General features: G+C 47.5%; 1 protein-coding gene across 1 annotated transcript; it reads right to left on the reverse strand.

The window, feature by feature from the left end:
• Positions 1–347: 347 nt before the first annotated feature.
• On the reverse strand, positions 348–7,516 carry INHBB (inhibin subunit beta B). Its single transcript, XM_030580221.1, has 2 exons — positions 7,117–7,516; positions 348–1,344 (listed from the first exon to the last, which is right to left on the reverse strand). The coding sequence occupies exons 1-2, from the start codon at positions 7,514–7,516 to the stop codon at positions 569–571; spliced, it is 1,176 nt and encodes a 391-aa protein (XP_030436081.1). The 3' UTR covers positions 348–568.
• Between the last annotated feature and the right edge of the window lie 13,759 nt (positions 7,517–21,275).

Genomic DNA, 21,275 nt, shown 5'->3' on the forward strand with positions numbered 1-21,275 from the left:
GATATTCCTTACTGGAAGTGCTGTTGGAAGATAAGGATGTGTGTGGTGTTTACATAAGGAGATTTTTAAATTAAGAGGAAGGGATCACCTGCATAGGCAGGTGGACTGCGGCTTCCCTTTGGACCTAAGAGGTGATGGTAATTTTTAAATGTGGTGATTTTGACACCTGCGTGCAAGAATATATTATGTTCTCTCTTTTGTGTTCTTTTGTATGAGCACATAGAGCTCATTTCAGTCTGACTTCCCAGGCAGGTGGGGAAACAGCTGCTTAGCCATTCACTTGTACTGGCAGGCATTTTAGTTATGTTGTCACTGGTGACTGACTTCCTGTTACTTGTATCGTGTGTGTGTGTGTAAAGTATTTCATAGCATTAGTTTATAAGTGGTAGACTATTTAAATATCCAAGATCCACAAATTGTCACTGTCCTGACACCGATGTCAAACTTTTTTTTGGCCAGACTTTTCCACAGTGACTTAACACCGATGCCTGGATACACAGTGAAACTTCCTCCAATACCATCTAGTACAGGAATGTTCTCTTTCTCCCCCCCGGAAACACACCTTAAATCAAGCACAACCACATTCTTCCACAATCATATTGGGAACGTCCCTTTTCACAATGTTGTATTCATCATCAAAGTACAGCATTGACATTGTGCTAAGTTTGGTTGGAATGCAACAGGAGTTCACGGTGCCTGGGTTCAGCCCTCGCATGCGGTACTGATTCACTACTGCAGTGTGAAAAGAGGAAGCTGATCCTGGGACTCCAGCCAAGTAGGCTGGGCAGCTCCCTTCACAGTAATTCCCATAGTAACCTGATGGCGCTATGATCCAGTCATTCCACCCAATGAGTCTGAAGTCAATGTAAAACTGTTGCCTGCAACATAGGTTGGTCCTGCCATCACACTCCAGGCCTCTTTTCCGGATCCTGTGTTTGTTATCAGCTAATCGGGCTTGCACCACTAAAAAAGGCCGGTGTGATTCCTCCCCAGGGTCCACATAAATTGGCAGCACTGAATACTCTTCACAGCCCTCACATTGAACATCCAGGTTCAGTCTCCTTTCTCCTTTCTCAAACAGAGACTGGATCGCCTCTGTCATGGGAAAAGTGTGCCAACCACTTCTTTTGAGATCAACTTTCTTTTCAACCACATTCCACTTGTTGCTAGTGTCCAGGTCTTGAAAATAGACTTTGACTCTTACTTTTCGCCTGCTGCCTTTCTCTAAGACATACGGAAGCAGCTTCAAATAAAGCCATAGGCTGGCTTGAACGACAAACAAGTTCTGGTTCCCTTCATTTGAGATGAAGAAATAGAGGCGGACTCTAGATGAGGCCAGATCATCTGCAAGAGAAAGAGAGTATCAGAGGGTAGCCGTGTTAGTCTGGATCTGTAAAAGCAGCAAAGAATCCTGTGGCACCTTATAGACTATAGACTGCAAGAGAAAGAGAGATCAGCAACATTAAGTCAAGAAAAAAAAAATGTACTAGTTGAACAATTCTGGATTCAGAAACAATGCTAGAACATAACTGATCAAAACTGCTGGGAGAATTTATTAGCCAGGAATAACGCACTGAATTAAAAGGTCCACAATTTGTATGAGAAATACATTAAAAAGTGACTTCCCAGAGCAAACCTGGCTATAGCTGAATATGTCAGATCTGCAGAAAACAGCACAAATTCTTTAGAGCCAGAGAGATTCAAGCAGGGTATCAGAGTACCCTGAAAAGTACAGCATTTGTACCTTAATATTTACTAATTGGTTTAGGGAAAGGTTCAGCTTTCAGATACCTTTTGTTTTTTACAGGAAAGGCTTTTTAGCAACCAGTGAAGCTTCAGTGACTAATGAAAAATTTTGTTGTACAAAGGGTTAAACTAATCTGTATCTACTCTTCTTAAGTAGCAGGGTATTGCCTATCAGATTTTGATCTCTGCCTTCCCCCGATAAAATTCTAAAAAGAGGTCAAAATGAAGCAGCCGTGGTCACTGCAATATCCTTCTGGTCTTCATGTATTTCTCAATGTCAGAATTAAATGAGTGAAACTATCACTGATATTCCACCCAATGTCTAGCTGTAATACATTATTTGCAACCAGAAGAATTAACTGCATGAAAGGTACCAGACTACTTGTATCTGCTGGAATTATGTGCTACAAGCATCACACAGCTATGCTTTAGGTGATAAATGTCCAGGCTAGACTTTTTAGCATGCCTTTAACCCACGTGTTCTAATTACATTCTTCTGATTGCTATTTAAAATGATAGGATTAACAGGTATATCTAATCTGTTACAATCTGATTTCTTTCTGCATATTGCCAAACACAGATTATTTATCCCTTTCTGTTGACCAGGAACCTTTGTTCTTTTTGTCCACCTATATATCTTTCGAGGGTTTTGTACAGTCAGAGTCTTAGTGTGTCACCCTAGATCCCTTCAAAATACGTCTGGTAGGCCCAGGCAGCGCATATAATGTTTCTTGTACCTTATCATGTTTGCTGTGTCTATATATGTTTTATACAAAACAGATTTGGAAGATGTAGCAAAAATAAGTGATTGTCAATTGAGTACTGAATAGAACTGCAACCCCAGTAGTGATGTCATAGCATTAGACTTTTAAGAAAATGGTAAAAAGAACAAAAGGCAATAAAAATCAATGCTAAAAAAATCCTATTACATGTCAACACACAACTTTTCTATAAACTGTGATCACAGTGAAAGGAAAATCAACAGCATAGTGTCATTACATCAGTACATATGGCATAAGAGCACCTAAGAGATACATATTCATAAGTAATATATAGACCTATAAATATTTATGTGAATATAAACAGACAAGCATGTATCTATCTCATTTATACACAACAGATACTGTAAATGTATATGCTTTTGATAGGTAGTTGGGTAGATGCAGTAGATGGATGGGCAGTATACATACAAATAGATTTTGTAGATGGGTGGGTAATCAGATACCCCAGACAGATAGAAATAAATTTAGTGATACAGCAGATTGTTGGAGGGATTGAGGGATATAGCAGGAAGACAGGCTTGTACCTGTGGTAGATTGACAGTATAGATGGATATGCAAAGGACATAGATCTAGTGGATGAATGGAAGGATGGATACTGCAGGTTAAATAGATAGATACAGCAAATGGATCAGATGGATGAACAGGTGCAATGGCTGGATGAATAGGACTGATATGGTTGATGGACAGATATTGTGGGTGGGTGGGTGGGTGGTTGGATGGATGGACAGACAGACAACCAGAGCAGATGGACAAAATGTACATAAAAAGATGGATAGATTAAGTGGAAAGATCATAAAGTGTGTGGATGGATGAATACACTAGGTGGTGGCTAATAGGGAACATGGGTGCAGGGGAAGTATGAATAGATGGAGTGGGTAGGCAGATGGATGGGTACAGTAAATGTGTACAGTGGATCGATGGGTACACTCAAAGGATGCAACAGAGGAGGCTGAAGGACATACAGAGATGGGATGGTGGAACAGACAGGGCTGTAAGGCATGTGAATGGTGGATGGATGGATGGAGCAGAGGACATATGGATATTGCAGCGGGGCTGGAGAATGTGGGTGAATGGATAAGTATAGCAAAGGGGATGGAAGTTATGATGGTTAGATGGGTAAAGTGGATGTGATGACTGGATGGGTTGGTGTAGCAGAGGAATTAGAGGGTATATAGAGACGGATGGAGTGGATAAGTGAGGGTTGCAGAAATTGTTGAAGGACAAGTAGAAACGGATGGGTGGATGGATGAATCTGTGCATCAGGCAGAGGTGATAGATGGGTATAGCAGAGGAGGTTGGATGGCATGAGTAGAAGAATGGCTGTAAAAGAGGAGGTGGGGAAATGGAGGTAGCAGAGGGGGTTGAATGGCATGTAAGTAGAGGAAAAGAGGACAGATAGATGTATAGATGGATGGAATTACTTGGCAGGGGGTGGATGCAATGGTGTGGCAGAGGGGTGGATAGCATGGGGCAATTGAATGTGATGATGTAGCAGAGAGCTGGATAGCATGGGGCGGGCAGATGGAATATTGTAACAGATGGGTGGATGGCATGGGATGGGCAGATGGTGTGGTGTAGCAGAGGGTGGATGGCATAGGGTGGGTGAGTAGAATGATGTAGCAGAGGAATGGATGGCATGGGGCGGGCAGATAGATGGATGAAGAGGGATGGGTGGACAGATGGATGTATGGATGGACTGATGGTTGAAGCAGAGGGGTGGCTGTCATGGGATGAATGAATCAGTGAAGAAGAGGTGTGGCAGGCATGGGATGGATGGAAGGATAGGTGAAGCAAAGGTGTGGATGGATAGATGGATGGATGCATGCATGGATGGATAAGCGTGGGGTGGGGGTGAAGCAGATGAGTGGCTGCCATGGGGTGGATGAATGGATGAAGCAGAGGAGTGTCTGGCATGAGGGAAATGGATGGATGGACAGATGGGTGAAACAGAGGGGTGGCTGGGATGGGATGGACAAATGGATGGGTGAAGCAGACAAGAGGATGCATGGATGGCCAAAGCTTAGGGTGGCTGGCATTGGATAGGTGGATAGATGGACAGATGGGTGAAGCACAGGAGTAGCTGTCATGGGATGGATAGATGAAGCAGAGGGGTGGATGGACAGATGGGTGAAATAAAGGAGCGGCTGGCCTGGGGCGGATGGACGGATGAAGCGAAGGGGTGAATGGAATGGATGAAGAGATGGATAGGTGAGGCAGAGGGCTGGCTGGCATGGTGTGCATGGACAGATCAGTGAGGCAGAGGAGTGACTAGGTGTGGGTGGACAGATGGGTGGGTGAAGCAGGGATGGCTGACCTGGGGTGGATGGACGGATGGTTGGGTGAAGTGGTGGGGAGAATGGCATGGAGCGGCTGGATCATTGGACAAGTGTGTGAAGCAGAGGGATGTCTGGAATGGATAGATGGACAAAGAGAAGGGTGGGCAGCTAGGTGAAGCAGAAGAGTGGTTGTGTAGGTGACACAGAGGGGTGACTGGCATGGGGTGGACAGATGGGTGGGTGAAGCAGAAGCGTGGCTGGGATAGGGTGACTGGCATGGGGTGGATGGATGATTGGATGGGTGAGTGAAGTGGAAGGGGGGATGGCATGGGATGGATAGATGAGTAAGGCAGAGGGGTGGCTGGGTGGGACGGATGGGTAGGTGACACCGAAAGGTGACTGGCAAGTGGTGGATGGACAGATTGGTGGGTGACGCAGAGGGGTGGCTGGTGTGAGATGGTTGGAGGGATAGATGGGTAGGTGGGATGGACAAACAGGTGGATGACACAGAGAGGTGGCTGGGATGTATAGACAGGTGGGTCGGTGATGCAGAGGGGTGGCTGGCCTGGATGGATGGGCAGAGGGGTGGCAGGCATGGAGTGGATGGATGTGTGGATGAACTGGAGGGATGGCTGGGATAGATGGATGGATGAACAGATGGGTGAAGCAGGGGGTGGCTGGGAGGGATGGATGGATGGACAGATGGTTGACACAGAGTGGTGACTGGCATGGGGTTGATGGACAGAAGGGGGTGACACTGAGAGATGGCTGAGATGGATGCCCAGGGGTATGGGATGGCTGGGTGGACTGATGAATGGTTGATGCAAAGGGGTGGTTGGCATTTTGAGGACAAATGGAAGGGGGATGACATGGTGGTAGGGCTGAGACAGATGGCTGGGGGATGGACTGATAGATGAGTGGGTGACACAGCGTGAATGGATGGAAGGGGTGACACAGAGGGGTGGCTGAGACAGAGAATATGGATGGACAGGGGTGAAGCAGAAGGGTGACTGGCATGGGGAAGAAGGATGGAAGGGGGGGTGGGAGGTGGTGACTGGGACAAGATGGACGGATGGAAGGGGGTGATGCAGAGGGGTGGCTGGGACGGATGGCCGGAGGGCAGGGTGAGATGGGATGTCTGGGATGGACTGACAGACACCTCGGTGACACAGAGAGGTGGCTGGGACGGATGATCAGGTGATTGGATAGGGTGGCTGGGATGGACCCATGGACAAATGGAAGGGGGTTGACATGGAGGGGTGGCTGGCACAGGGAGGTTGGATGGAAGAGGGTAAAGTGGAGGGGTAGCTGGGACGGATGGCCGGGGGGTGGGATGGGGTGGTTGACAAGGGGTGGAGAGGTGGCTGGGACAGATGGCCAGGGGTCAGATGAGATGGCTCGCATGGAGAGAACAGGTGGAAGGGGATAATGTGGAGGGGTGGCTGGGACGAATGGCCAGCAGGTGGGATGGAGTGGTTGACACGGGGCGGACAGCTGGAAGGGGGTAATGCAGACGGGTGGCTGAGACAGATGGCCAGGGGGACGGGATGGCTGGCACAGGGTGGACAGTTGGAAGACGGTGATGCAAAGGGGCTGGCACAGATGGCTGGGACGGGGGATGGGACAGGGCAGATGGGTGACAGGGGTAATGCGAAAGGGTGGCTGGGACGGATGGCCTCGGGGGACGGGGTGGCTGAGTGTAAGGGGATAATGCAGGGGGTGGCTGAGACAGATGGCCAGGGGATGGGGTGGCTGGCACAGTGCGGATGGGCGTAAGGTGGTAATGCAGGGGGTTGGCTGAGATGGATAGCCAGGGGGATGGGGTGGCTGGGTGTAAGCGCGTAATGCAGGGGGTGGCTGAGATGGATGGCCAGGGGGACAGCGTGGCTGGGTGGAAGGGGGTAATGCAGGGGGTGGCTGAGACGGATGGCCAGGGGGACAGTGTGGCTGGGTGGAAGGGGGTAATGCAGGGGGTGGCTGAGACGGATGGCCGAGGGGACGGGGTGGCTGGGTGGAAGGGGGTAATGCAGGGGGTGGCTGAGATGAATGGCCGGGGGGACGAGGTGGCTGGCACAGGGCAGACGGGTGGAAGTGGGTAACTCGGGGCCACGGGGTGCCAGGGACGGACCAGCGGCTGGGTGAGTGAAGCAGAGGGGTCAGGGGAACGTGGCGGGGTGGCTGGGATGGATGGCCGGGGGGCGGGTTTGGACAAGGCAGACAGGTGGAAGTGGGTAACTCGGGGCCACGGGGTGCCTGGGACGGACCGACAGCCAGTAGGTGAGGCGGAGGGGTCGGGGGAACGCGGTGCCCACCTGTCTCGGCGAAGCTGATGATCTCGGACACTTGCTCGTGCAGCGGGGGCCCGCCGCTCGCCTGCCCGTCCAGGCTGGGGATCTCCACCTGGCCGTCCTCCCGCACCCTGCCGGCGTGCAGCTTGCGCAGCGCCGTGACCATGGCCGCCTTGGGCACGGCGTGGGTGATGTTGGGCCGGTCCCGCAGCTGAAGCCGGCTCAGGATGTGCCGCTTCACCGCCTCCAGGAAATCCCCGTCCACCTTGCCCGGCTCCTCGGGCCGCCGGAAGCCGCAGGACGTGCAGGTGTCCGGGGGGGCTCCCCCCGCGGGGGATGGCGGCGTCGGGGAGCCCCCGGCGCCCACCGCCAACCAGCAAACCACCAACGCGGCCAGGACTCCGCTCCAAGCCGCCCCGTCCATGGCGGGCAGCGGGCGCTGTGGCGGGGGGCACAGCTGGAGGCCGTCCCGATCTGCTGCAGGGAGCCCGGCTCAGTCCCAGCCGCCGGCACTCAGCTCAGGTCGCTCCCCGGCAGCAGCGCCCGGGGCAGGGGGGCGGGGGCAGCCAAGCTGAGGGGGGGAATAGCAGCGCCACTGGGGGGGCGGGAGCCAAAGTGGGGGGCAGCGGAGCTAGAGGCGGGGCGCCAAGGTCTAAAGTAGGGGCAGCAGGCTGGGGAGAGGGGGTGCAGGGAGAACCTGGTCTGGGCGGAGCAGGCTCGGGGGGAGGTGCTAGGGGAGTCCGGATAGGGGGCAGCAGGCTAGGGGGGAGGTGCTAGGGGAGCCCAGATGGGGGTCAGCAGGCGGGGGACAGGAGGTACGCGGGGAGCCCGGTTAGGAGGCAGCAGGCTGGGGGGGAGGAGGTGTCAGGGGAGGTCGGTTAGGGGGCAGCAGGCAGGTTGCAGGGGGAACCGGGCGAGGAGGAGGGAGGGAGGCTGTAGGGGACAGCAGCCGCCCCCATGGGGCTGGGGAGCAGACGGAGCTCTACACAGGGCAGGCGGAGCGAGTCCCGCGGCCGGATCACTCCGCAGGGGACATCCCCAGGGCGAGCCGAGCCGAGCCGAGCCGAGCCGTGCGGCTGCCTGTCCCTTCGCGCAGGCTCTCAGTTCTCCAGGTCCCGCCGAGCCGGGGGCGAGCTCTCAGTCTGGCGTCATCGGGGCTGAGCGGGGAGAGGGACCCGGCCGGGTTAAGTGCAATCCGGCTGATACCCGGTGGGAAGGAAACCAGGCTGGTGCCCCACACCCCGGCCGGCAAAGCCACGCCAGGGGCGCTGGGTGCAGGGCGGCTCCGCTCGGTCCTCTCGCTGGGCAGCTCCCCTGCAGCCAGCTCACAGGAGCGGGGCACCAGATCCACACATGCAACCCCTTCTCCCCCTGCTGTCGGCCCGGCTGGGCTCTAGCGTCCTGCCAGGCTGCGCTTCCCTCGGGGAACAAAACAAGAGCCGAGCAAAGCCCGGGCTCAGAGCAGCGCCTCTGCTCGCTTGTCCGGCCGCCTCTCCCGCGTCCTCATGGTCAGCGCGGCTCCCCGCAGCGGGTCACGCTCCGGCTCCGGCTCGCGCTCTGCCTGGCCTGGGGGGCTGGAGGGCTTTTAACGCGCCTGTGGGTCCGGCTCCGAGGCGCAGCCTGCGGGGGGTGGGGGAAAGGCTTGCTGGGGGGAAGCGGTTAGCGCCTCACTTATCTGCCGCAGGTCTCCGCCTGCTCACCCCCCCCCCCGCAAAATCACGACATTGGGCCACTTTCTACTGAAACTTTTATACAGGAGTGAAAACCACGTGGGGACTTCAACGTACACCAGGGACGCCATAGGCTCTTCGCTCGTGAGCAGATTAAGCCTCCGGCCCCCTAGGCTAGTGCAGCCACTTCCTGATGCGGAAATATTCGCTATGCCGGTTCTTTACTCTCCCCGCCCCCCCCTTTCATATGCCTTTAAAGCAATGCCCCCTCCCCGCATGGCCAGTTTGCTGCAATTCACCCCACGCACACGCACCCCATGAGCTAGGTGGGTCTGAGCCTGAGGCTCTTCTCCCTTTAAAACACGGACGGAGTTGCGGGAAGTTTGCGGGCGGGGGTAAAGGCGAAGCTCTGCGCTCTTGGCCCACGAACGGGTGGAGAAGAGCCGGACGCGCTGGGACCCCGCAGCACTGCGGGTGGTGTCATACAGGCAGTGCTCCAGGGGCCGGCGGCCGGCGATAAGGGGGACCCCGGGCGGGCAGGTGTCAGGCAGGCAGCGCTGCTGAGGCTCCGGCGGGAGCTCGGAGAAATAACGGCAGTCTGGTCCCCTAACCCTCCTCAGCTCCTCGGAGAGAGCCCTGCGCCCCCCCCTCGCCCTCCCCCTGCTAGGGCTGCGCTCGGGGAACCCTCTGGCTTAGGTCTCCGCCCGGTGCCCTGGGGAGCAGGACGGGACAGCTCTCGCTGCAATGAACAGAGACTCCCCGCCAACTCAGCACCTGACACAAACCCGGGTCCCACTAGCTGGGGGTGAGGGAGGTGCACAGGGCAGCTGGGAGGAGACTAGAAGCAGAGGGTCTCTCCTCTGGCTCAGCAAAGGGGACCCACCAACCAGCATATCACACAGCAACAGATGCTCCACGGGACCGGCACCACGCCGAGCGCACGCACACGACTATTAACCACCTGCCGCGTCCACACAGCGAAACAAACCCAGCCCTCGCTCGCCAGCCCAAAGCCTGTGCGAATAACACACCGCACACGCTGCCCACCACCCTCACCGACATAAGCTCACCCGGCATGTACAGAGGCCGGCACGCTGCACTAACACACAGCCACACAACGCCCCCCCCCCCAACACAAACAGGCGCACGGTACACAACCCCTCAGGCAAAACAACACAACATACACCCTGAGTACACACCGCCAGCAGGGCACACCAGAGCTACTCTCTCACCCAGCACCCCGCCCCACTGCACAGCTCCACACCTGGGTAACACACCACCCAGCAGTCACACCCCGCACCCGCGCGCGCCACGCCACCCCGCTGACCTTGGGCAGTGCGATCCTAGCGCATCCGCCAAGGGCTCACCTGTGGTGAATAGGGCAGGTGCTTCCACCCCGCTGGCTGCTGCCCGGCGGGTTTGACGCCGTGCCAGGGCGGGGTGAAGGTTGGTGGAGCAGGTAAAAGCAGCGCTGCTGGGCCCAGGCACCTCCAGTGTGGGGGGTAGGCTGCAGCCTCCGGCGTGGGAAGGCTGGGGAAAGGGCGCCGCCTGTCGCTCGCGGCTGGAAACGGGCCAGCTGGCCCAAGGTAGCTTTCTGCTTAGCAGCTTTGTAACGGTGTCTCAGGTTGCATCCAGGGGACAGAGGGTGATGACGATGATGATGATAAATAATAGCACCCAGTAAGTGTTACATTTCAATTAATTAGTGTCTTGCCTGTAGCTCATCCTTCATTCGGCCAATTAGCGCTGTTGATCTAAAGGGCTCAAAACAATTATTTTTCTAGGTGAAGAAACTGAAATACAGAGAAGGGGAGGCAAGGCTCCCCCTCCCCCCATGTCCAGACGTGGTCTCTCGGTGTGGGAGATCAATTTGAGACACCTGGGGCCTATACAGGGGGGAGCCTCTTGCAAGCCTGCCCCATGGTGGGAAAGAATCCATCTAACACTTAAAGGCTGGGGAGTAGCAGCACACCCCAGAGCAGAATTTGTTCTTCACCAAAGCAGCTTTGTTGTCATTTTGCCAGCGATACAAGAAATGCCAGGTATGTGTCATGAGGTAATTGGGTCAAGTGTAGTTGCCCTCCCTGTTACAATCTGGGCTAATCTCTGCCCAGCACTGCGTTTGCTCAGTTGACACAAACATATTAGATCACATCTGAACACCATATTCATTGCCAGGGATGGATGTTGGGGCTCTCAGAGTGCTGTTACATATTACTGCATGGACAGCTAACTCCTGCAGCAAGTTCTAATCCAGTTAATGACCACAAATCATTTGTTTTAGTTCTATAGTCTGTTTCTGGGGGATTTGAGAATATTTTGCTCAACATGTTCTTAAATAGTAACAATTAATAACTTTATAATCTCCTTTGCCATTCATATTACAAATACAAATGTTACTGTTTTAGTCCACATTTTTTTTTAATACTTGGACTGGCAAAATACTGACCTTCTAGGGACTATTAATGCTTTAAACTATAAGGAGGAAGGGTAATCTTGTCATTAAATAAAGAGCTCATCAGGAATTTTTCAAGGCAACTTTTTTCAAAATGCCATTTAATCAAAACTGACATTTTTCAGGGAAATGTATCCATTCTGACAACGTTTTTAGTCAGCATATCTTTCACATCTACAGTGGACTTTCTGGTCAGAGAGACTCATCCCATCAGAGTGGTTTTGGCACTTACCTGAATTGTGGGAGATCTAGATTCAAGTCCCTGCTCGATTCAGAGAGCTTAGGTCTCCCATATTCCAGGCAAATGCCCTAACCATTTGGTCTGAGTCTCTCTCGATCTCTCCTGTTGGAATTGTTCAGCTTTGAATAAATAATTATATATCAAGTAGGCCAAAGAAAGTCCCAGATTTGGAGCAGGGATTTGAACCCAGGTCTCTCACATGAATGCCTTAACCATGGGGCTACTGCCTAGTCTAGATTCTTGCGTTGTTTGAAAAACATTTGGAAATGTCTGTAGTTCCAATACAGAACAAAAACAAATATCAAAACTACAACATTTTTCACAAAGTGGAATTCTTGTTTGTCTGTCAGCCAGCCCTAGATTCAAGCACAGCACTGGGACACAGGAGAGCTGAGTTCATGACTCTGCCATAGGTTTCTTGTGTGACCTTGGGCAAGTCACTTAAACTCTTTTTGCCTCAGTTTCCTATTTGTAAAAGGGGAATAACAAAACTTCTTGTGTATATCTTGAGTATTCTGGGCAGGAACTGCTTACTATGTACAATACACAATAGTGCCATAACAGGCTGGTTGGTGGGGCCATATGCTACTGTACTACAATAACAATCTTTTAGAATTTAGGGGATATTTTTGTTGTAACACATGCTTTCTGCTTGTTGTTCTATACCATAAATTAAGAGAGACTTGATTCTATAATTCAGATTCATATTGCAACCCTGACCAATTTGTTCATCATGTATTTAATGTTAATATAGTCTGATTTCACTCAGAGGATTGAAAACTAGGAGTAAATTCATCAACACAACTGGAATTACACCAGTGTAAAACTGGTGCGAGATCCAAATCAGGTGTCTCCTCCCTACCCCATCAGTTTCTAATGGAAAACCTAGAATATAAAAAAAAAAAGAAATAATGTTAAAAATCCAATCACTTTAACATCCTGTAAGCTAATAAGAACACCTGAATGCAATAAACTTAGTCCTTCTCCTGTCAAATTAATTAGAGTAGAGCTAAGGAGAGAACAACAGACCCAGCAGTAATGGCTGATTCACAAAGATCATTTTCAAATATAAAATGTGTGAACATTTTTAGAAAGCTCCATTTCACATTTGCAATAGTTGAAGGTTGCAATCACAATCCCTCACAGTTTGAAAACTTATTATTGTCATTGGCCTAAGTGGAAATGAAATGCAAAAAAGGAAAACTGTATCTTCAGTGGAAATAACATTCAAAGGTATGATTTTTACCCCAGTAATCTCTGTCACCTTGGTGGTGTGTGATGGTGTTTGCTTGTATTATCAGTTGAGAATATTTTGCTTATTTTAATATTGAAAAGGTCCATGTTATATGGGAATTACATTATATGTTAACAATATAATTTAAAATATGAATAATCTTGAATACAGGGCCTTGAACAATCAACATCCTCTGGGTTTCCTCCTTGATAAGAATGTAATGAATCATGGATGCAGTCAGTCACATGATTGAAGAAAACCCTGCAGGGGAAGCAATTGGGGTTATAGAAAGAAAAGTGTCATTTGACTCCTAATCCCGCTCAGAGAGCAATGCCTACTGATTGATTTATAAAGCTCTGTTAATTTCAAGTCTGCTCAGTTTTCAGCACTTTCCCTTGGGCATAAACTTGTTGCATATGCACAGAAGCTGAACTATCAGCAGGATGGTTTCTTCACACTGCTGAGTTTTCTCTCTCTCTCTTCCCCTCCTTATATGCTATTTGTTCTGAGCTAATCTGAACAAGGGTGAATTTTCACACACACCTTCTCCAACTGGCTTGTATCCAGCTCATTCAGAGTCATGCTTTCCCATGCATTAAATGCAAGAAAACATTAACTGAAAAGGAAGAAGATTAGATTTGTCTGATGGGGAAATTTTGTATCTAATGAGAGAAACCTATCTTGAGAGGGCAAAATGCATTATCCTAGGAAAGGACACTTAGTGGGGATTTCACAGCTGGATCTTAGTTTCTATATACGTCTGATTATTATGGACTGGCTCCTCAGTGGGTATAAATCAATACTGATGTCAATGAAGCCATGTTGATTTACATCCGCTGACAATCTGTCTCCATGACAGTAAGCTACTATAGATGTATTCTGATAGCCTGCGTATGAATCAGTTTATGGACATTTTCCTCAGGTGGTGGCAAACATTTTAAATCACATTTATAAAGGTTGATTAAGTGCCCAGGTATCAATAATTTCTGGTATGAGATGGGTCAAAGGACCAATTTGATACTGCATGCAAATCTGGAGCCTTCTCCTGTAAATTTCATTTCTGGTTATATTCTTGATAACTGGAAGTTACCTGGTGGTAAGGCAGCATGGTTCCAATGTGCAGCTTTAGTCACTAAAAAATGAATCCTATAAAAATGGAAATGTCAATGCCCAGCAAACATTGATGCCTGGCTCAGTGCTATGGTTGACCTTGCAGCTAGTGAACACCTGGTATCCCACAGAAGGGGAATGCCTAAACAACTGAAAGCAATTTGGGCTGACTTTTTAGAGGGTCCATGATTAATGTCGCTCCTGAAGAGAGAGATGTCGTTTCACCTTCCCACGCTTTATCCTAACCTTCTTTACTTACTTTGTGTATTATTGTGAATCTGGTATTTTGGTCTATTCATTGTATTTGGAAAAAATAAAAAATATATAAATGCCAGACTGAGGGCAATTTTTCACCTTTCTGAACCAGTAGGAGATTCAGCAAACAGATACCATCACAGGGGAGATCCTCAGGCTGTGTGAAATTGTCATAGCTAAAATTGTGGAGCTGTGACAATTTACAGCAAGTGAGAATCTGCTCCATGTATTCTTAGCATACCTTTCATGCCAAGGCTCTCAAAGCACTAATATTCATTAATTGACTCCATTTTGAAGTAGGTGTTTAACTCATTGTACAAATGGGTAAACTGAGGCACAGAAGTTAAGACTGGATAATTCTTCATACTATTGCAGGCCTTGTTTACACTGGGAAAGGTTTTCCAGTATATCTATATCCTGGCCAAAAAAGTGTTCTTGCAGGTATCTTTTTTTCTGAATGAAATAAACTATGTTGACAAAAGCACCTTTTTGCTGGTATAACTGCATCTACGTTAGGGATTTTAGAAGTATAGAAATGTCACAAAAAAGAAGTTATGCTCCTAACTGACATTATTATACTGGCAAAAGCTTCTAGTGTAGAGCGGTGCTTGAAGCATATAACCAAGATGGTTATGATGATGCTGTACAGTTTGAGAAACTGAGATGCAGAGGGGCTGGTGGTGTTACCTGGTAGCTAGGAGAGGAGGGCAACTTGATTCCTACCTTTCTCTCTCCTCATATTAAATTGTATACTTAGCCATCAGCCTTCTGATCCCCAATTACACACAGCCCTTCTAAAAAGCAACAGTGGTGGGATTTTCCAAAGTAAAGTATCTGAATGATTTAAGAGCATGAGCCACATTGAAAATCATTGAGGCACTTCAGAAAATGCCACCCTCAATGACCGGGGCATTTTCTGATCTCTCAGAGAGAGAACGAACTGAATGTCAAACAGCTAATAAAAGCCCATGTGTGAGAATGCAGCTCTCAGGGGACTCCTGACAGAACACTGGACAGCATTAATACAAACATTCCTTCCTTCCAAAAGGAGGCATCAAATCCCAAACATCTTACCTCAAAGATGAGCAACAGAAAGTGGAACAGAAACCCAAAAGATAAAAAGGAGAATGTCCTTCCTGCAGCTAAGAACAAGCAGGTGTAATGAGACTGGCTGCTGTGGAAGAAAGGCCAAGTGGAAACACTTAATTCTGGGCATTACTGAGTTTTGAGAAGGTAAAAATACCATCACTTTACTTTGGCAAGTGCTCCCAATTAGGCTCAAATCACAGCTCCCTGGGTTTGCTATAGACAGCTTGATCCTACTGTTCTTGCTCAGAAAAAAACCTTTCAGTGAAGTCAATAGGTGTCTGGACTAAATAAGCAGGGCAGCAGTGAGCCCTACGTTCTGGCTTGACAGGAAGATTGGACTCATTGATCTGCTGGACCCCTAAATGACTGCGGTTGTTACCCTTGTGGATGCCTCTGGACAGCTGCCATTTATGACACACAAAAAAGCAGCCATTCCCACACCCTTGCCTGGTTTTGTGGATGGGCCACATATCAAATTTGGAATATGGGCCAAAGACACAATCAATTTTCAATCTGATTCTTTTTTTTTTTCCCCCACACTCCCGAAACTGCAGCACCAGTCCTCAAGTAGGTCAAGGAGGTGAAATGACTCAGATGGCACGAAAAGCTGTGCATTAGAAGAACAGGTTGCTTGTGCTGGACTTTCTAAATACACTGTCAAAGAACATGGCGGTTGTATTAATTCAGGTTCAGGGGAAATGCTTCCAGGAGAAATGAAGAGGGATAATCCTGCATTTAGGAGCTAAGCACACAAGTTAAATTTGCCCTTGTATAATTTAAACACTATTTGCTGAGGGGGATTATTAAAAATGCAATCCCACAATACTTTAGCCATACTGAGGCTATGACACAGCTAACAGGTCAGGAAATTTAACAGTAGGGCTGATGGTTCATTGTTAACATTAATTGTCCTGAACGGAATGGATGATTCTGGGAAGTGGGAGCAGGATATGGCACTTCTCTCCTTTAATTTTAAAGCCAGCCCACCTCAGAAGAAACTAATAATTGCTACCATCTCTGCAAGGGGGTTGTGAAATGTGTTAAGGCCTGATGGACAACTGTCAAAACCTGGCACATAGTCTCGGCAGAAAGGACTAAACGAACCATGGAGACTGAACTATCTTCTCCCCTCTAAATTTCTATCTCCAGGCAAAGGTTGAGGAAGTGTTTTGGTGGGGGATCCTGCACTGCTGCTGCCTCTATGTATCGTGTGGCCAGACAACCTGTAGCCACTGCTGCATTCACCACCTCCGTGCCTCAGTTTCCCTATCCATAGAATGGGGTGATACTAGAGTTGTGCGACTAGTTGATTTGCCAGTTTATTGGCTGTTCTACAAAATTGGGGGGGGGAGGAATGTCATTTCAGGTCAACCCAAAACAAATGTTTTTTTCAAAGTTTTCATTGCACCAAAATAATTTTTTTTTTTTTTTTTGGTTCAGACAACACATGTAGCTGAATCTGAAACAAGATGTTTTGTTTCAGTTTTGAATTTTTTACAGTACATTTAAATTTTTTTTAAATAAAAGTGAAGTACATTTTGAAGTACAAAGTCTTTTTAAAGAGAGAAATCAAAATGTTTCATGTCAAAAGCATTTAATTTGTTTTCCAGGCTTTTCTTGACTGAAACAATTGGTCAAATTTGTGAAAAATTTGTGAAATTTTTGATCAACCTGCATTTTTATTTTTTGATGAAAAAAGTTTCCACTAAAATATTTCACCCAGCTTTAAATGATGTTGACAGTCTCGGTAAAGCATTTTGAAATCTACAGATGAAATGCACTATGTAAGAGCTAAAATAGTCTTAATTATTGTTCACACACACAAATTTTACTCTCTTCTTCCCCAACTAATTAATGTAATGTCATGCATCCCTAATATAGTCCATGCTCTCTTTCACCTTTAAATTTCCCTATTTTGTTTGTTTGTTTTTTACATCAGGTCAAAACTATTCTATACATCAGGTACTTGGACACCATTTTTTGGCAAAGGCTTTTCAGTACCATAAGGCAACAGATCTAACACAATATATTTTAGTAATGTGTTCATTATTGGAGACAGGAGTATATGTAGAGAGAGCCTGCTAGATGGCCTTTGGTTAGTTTGGGTTATTTGAATACAGTAGTGCCCAAATCAGTCACTTTAAATGGGTACAAATTACAGAGCTACAGGAGCCATATCTTCTGCTAGTGCAAAGCAGCATAGCTCTATTGCAATTAATGCAGTTATGCCAATTTATACTAGCTAAAGATCTGGTACATATGATTTAATAGACACTTGTCTGACCTTGTTTTGTCATCTTAAATTTCTAGCAAGTATGTTTAACCTACCTCACCTTTCCTATTTTCTACATCCAGATTAGCTACAAGCAAATGTTTCTACCGCCACCCATCACTAACCTTCCCATACCACTAAATCATGTCAAATGGTTAATTAATAGTGTTTTGAAATGCCTTTTGCCCTGTACTACGTATATGATTTATACACCAGAACTATTTGCCCCCCTTTGCTCCAGCTTTATGAGGGATTAACTAGAATACACAGTGGGATTAAAGACCAAGTTGCAGACTGTATATGATGAGTGCTGAAATCTGCCATGTGTTCCTTAGCACCAAAAAGTTAGTACCTAAGTTATCATACATGCTCCACCCTTGGCTGTCCCTTTAACTGAAAAGGTCCTCGAAGACATGTTATAAAAATTGTATGAATTTTGCAGTCTCCAAGTGACAGCTGGTTCTTCTTGTTCTGTTATTTACCTGGCTCTTATCTACTCAGTACTGGATTGGTTAATTAATCTAGGAAGAAGCCCAAAACTCCTTGCAATATTTCAGAGTAATAGTCAATCTTAAAATAGCATTCCTGCAATGGTTTAGATCATTACTATAGTATTTTAAAGGGTAAATTGTAGTATTTAGGACCATTACTATGAAATACTATAGCACTATACTGTTGTATATGAAAACAAACCAAAACCCTGACTGGCCAACACTTACATACATGACTAACGTTATGCTCGTGCACAGTCTTGTTAGGTAGGCACGTATTTAAGTACTGGCAGGATCAGGGCCACAAAAACATGCATTGCTGTAGTTTGGTTGTCTCCAGGATGAAGATGAGTGTGATTTGCCTTTGTGGGCGAGCGACATGGGAACTATAAAGGCAAGTTTGACATTTTGGGGTTACTTCAGATGGGTTTTGCTCACTTCAAAGGGCTGGAAGACTTTAAATGATTAAAGTAGCCAAGCCATGAGAAAATTATGCTTAAACATACTAGACCTCAGTGTTTGGTTAGGAGGCGGCTGGGCAGCTGGCTAGCTTCCAAGTAAGTTGCATTTACTACTGTCAGTGTAAGTTACATTGTTTGCCCAAAAAGCAAATCAACACAACACCCTTCTTGTTTTTGTTTCTTTTCTTTTCCATAGAAAAGAACATTCTGACACAATGTTTTTGACCATTGTTGATTCCTAAAGCTACAGTGCATCTACTCACACGAGTAAAGTAACCGGGGCAGATCCTATGTTTACATCAGGCAGTGGAGGATGGGACTGTATTTAGTTTATGAGCTAGCAATTTTTTTTTTAATATCCTTATTATTCCTCTGGCTTTCTCAGTTGGATAGGTATGTTTTTCTTTTCTTAAATCATAGCGATTCTTTTTCAATAACCACCGGGGAGGGAAGGGTGTGTGGACAAGCAGATAAAGATGATTAAAACATACAAGGACTGTGGAGTGGGTCCATGAAGTGATACAGTCCTTGACTCCTCTCTGCCTCAATGTGTTAATGCATCAGCTTTAGTACAGTGATACTTTCAGGCCTAGGTGGAAAATCACACGTGAGAAAGAGGTGGTGGAGGATTTCCAGATGGTCAGAGCTCAGGGAGGGAGGAAGAGGGGGGGAAATTGCTGAAGGGAAAGCGAACCTGGTCATGTCAGTAATTTCCAGATGAAAATGAAAATGGCATATAAAAATGATCCCATACTGTAACCAGGTGCATTCAAGCTTTTGGACATTATCCTCACCATTTCTGGTCATTAAGAGATCCCAGGGATATAATGATTTGTTTATTTGTAACAATAAAGGTGTGAGCTTTGTTTTCTTGGCCAGATTCCAACATGGGTACCCTACCTCAGATCCAATTACTTACATGATTCCTCACTTCCCCTCTTTCCAATAACTAGTGTAAGTTCCCATTCTGCAGTGAGTGCTACACATATTGCACCCCAGGAGAGGCTGGATTTGGGTGCTATGTGAAATAATGCACTCTGCAAAATGCACCGTCCCTCTGGCAGCAGCAAAAGCATTGAGGTGGAGTAAATGCAGGACTGTGGCCACTGGTTCCCCATAATACCATTAGCCAGGCCCGTATTTCCCCTGTAGGGGAACACAAGGTCAGCAGCTGCTGTTACACAGCTGGGCTTCTCCAAATAGGCCTCGTTTATGGCAGCCTTGTGCAGGGAACTGGGATAGAGTCCATGGTCTAGAGTTCATGGAGGTCTGGTCCTTCAGGATGAGAGGTGCTATGGCTGTGTAAAGAATTATTCTTAGATGGCACTTTGCACACCTATAGCACATTCCAGCTGTGACTGTCAGAGGAGCTTTAAAATCATCAGTGATGACTTCAGCATCCCAGCACTGTTTCGCAGCGAGGCATGGGTGTATTATCCTCCCTGCTTTACACATGAGGAAACTAAGGCAACGCGACGTGCCCACTGTCACAGCACAAAGCTGTAGCAGAGTCCAAGAGCAGACCAAGTCCTGGGCTTTAACCACTAGACCATGCTGCTTCTCCCTGCTAACTCAGAAGTGATGAGATGCTCTGACAAAACCTTTACCAATGCAGACCCTAATCATATGGACTCACCCATTGACATCAACAGTGTGAATAAGGCAAGCACAAGTTGGTTCATGCTGTATTTCCAAAGGGTTCCTCTGCATTTAAATTACTCCTCAGCATAGCACATTTCCCATGGTACTACTGATGTCACCCCGATACGGACACTGAAGAGTGCAGGTGGTGAGGCAGACATAGGAGAATATATTGTTCAATAGCTTCTGAAGAAGTGGTGCAACACATGTATTACCTTCATCTTCAGGAAGGTGAGATGCTCCATAGCAGATGGGTGTAACTTGAGGTCTCCCCTCCCTCCAGAGTAGCCTGGTGGAAGTCTAGGTGATTATGTACTGTACTCACTGTCAAATGTGTGTCAACGTGGATCCCCCTGTCTCTCACACTTTCCAGGATAAACTCACTTATGGGTACTGATCAGGAATGAACTTGGGGTAATGAGTCTCTTTCTTCCCCTTCAAAACTATTTGCATGTCTTAAGTTCCAAATTGCGAGAATTATGGTTTCTAGTTGATGCTGAATGCCCACATGCCAAGATTAAATATGCTTTTAAAAAAATCTCTAGTGCTGAAGACTAAGGCTCTTTTTCTGGTTTCAAAACAAGTTACCTAACAAACTACAGCCACAGTTATTTTGCATAACAGCAGACAGAACTCCTCTGGTGTCTGAATAGCTCTGCATTAAATGTAATCATACCACCATCAGCATTAATTTGTACCTGCCTCTGGCTGCTCAGGTGGCAAGTATGTGCCAGGGCTGAATAGATCAAAACTCCCACTAAGAAGTGATGGGGAGTTGGAGACACTTGGCACCTTGCAGGATTGAACCTTGGGGTAAAACTCAGCCAATGTAACTCCCTTATCTACCGCGTATGCATCAGGGCTGAATTTGTCCCTCACATTCAGTGGCTGTTAAAGAGCAAAAGAAGGGCAAACATGATTAAATGTATGGTGTATTTACACATGGCCTGCAATCACAAATTTGAGTTACTGAGCCTGGAAAGGAAACCAGAGTTAGAGGGGCTCTGATACAGCATTTTCCACAATGGAGGAAGAAAAATATTAGGGGGGGGGGAAGCAGGATAATTTCAAGTGCTAACAATGACTGTAGCTATATATAACGTAGAATAATGATAAGGAGTAATCCAATTGCATGCTTCAGAGCATTAATTAATTGCCGGCACTGGTGAGGCTGGAATTCTGCCCTTTGCATCAAGAAAAGACCATTCCTGGACCTAATCCAGCAGTGCAGATGATTCTGTTCTCACTATGAACTTTTAACTTC

Source organism: Gopherus evgoodei, chromosome 11 (genome assembly GCF_007399415.2).
Source record: "Gopherus evgoodei ecotype Sinaloan lineage chromosome 11, rGopEvg1_v1.p, whole genome shotgun sequence".
Taxonomy (NCBI): Eukaryota; Metazoa; Chordata; order Testudines; family Testudinidae; genus Gopherus; species Gopherus evgoodei.

Excerpts from the sequence above, each read along its gene's own strand:
- INHBB (XM_030580221.1), bottom strand. The coding sequence starts at position 7,516 with ATGGACGGGGCGGCTTGGAGCGGAGTCCTGGCCGCGTTGGTGGTTTGC. Across the intron at positions 1,345-7,116 it reads CATCAGCTTCGCCGAGACAG|ATGATCTGGCCTCATCTAGA; the intron begins GTGGGCACCGCG and ends TTTCTCTTGCAG.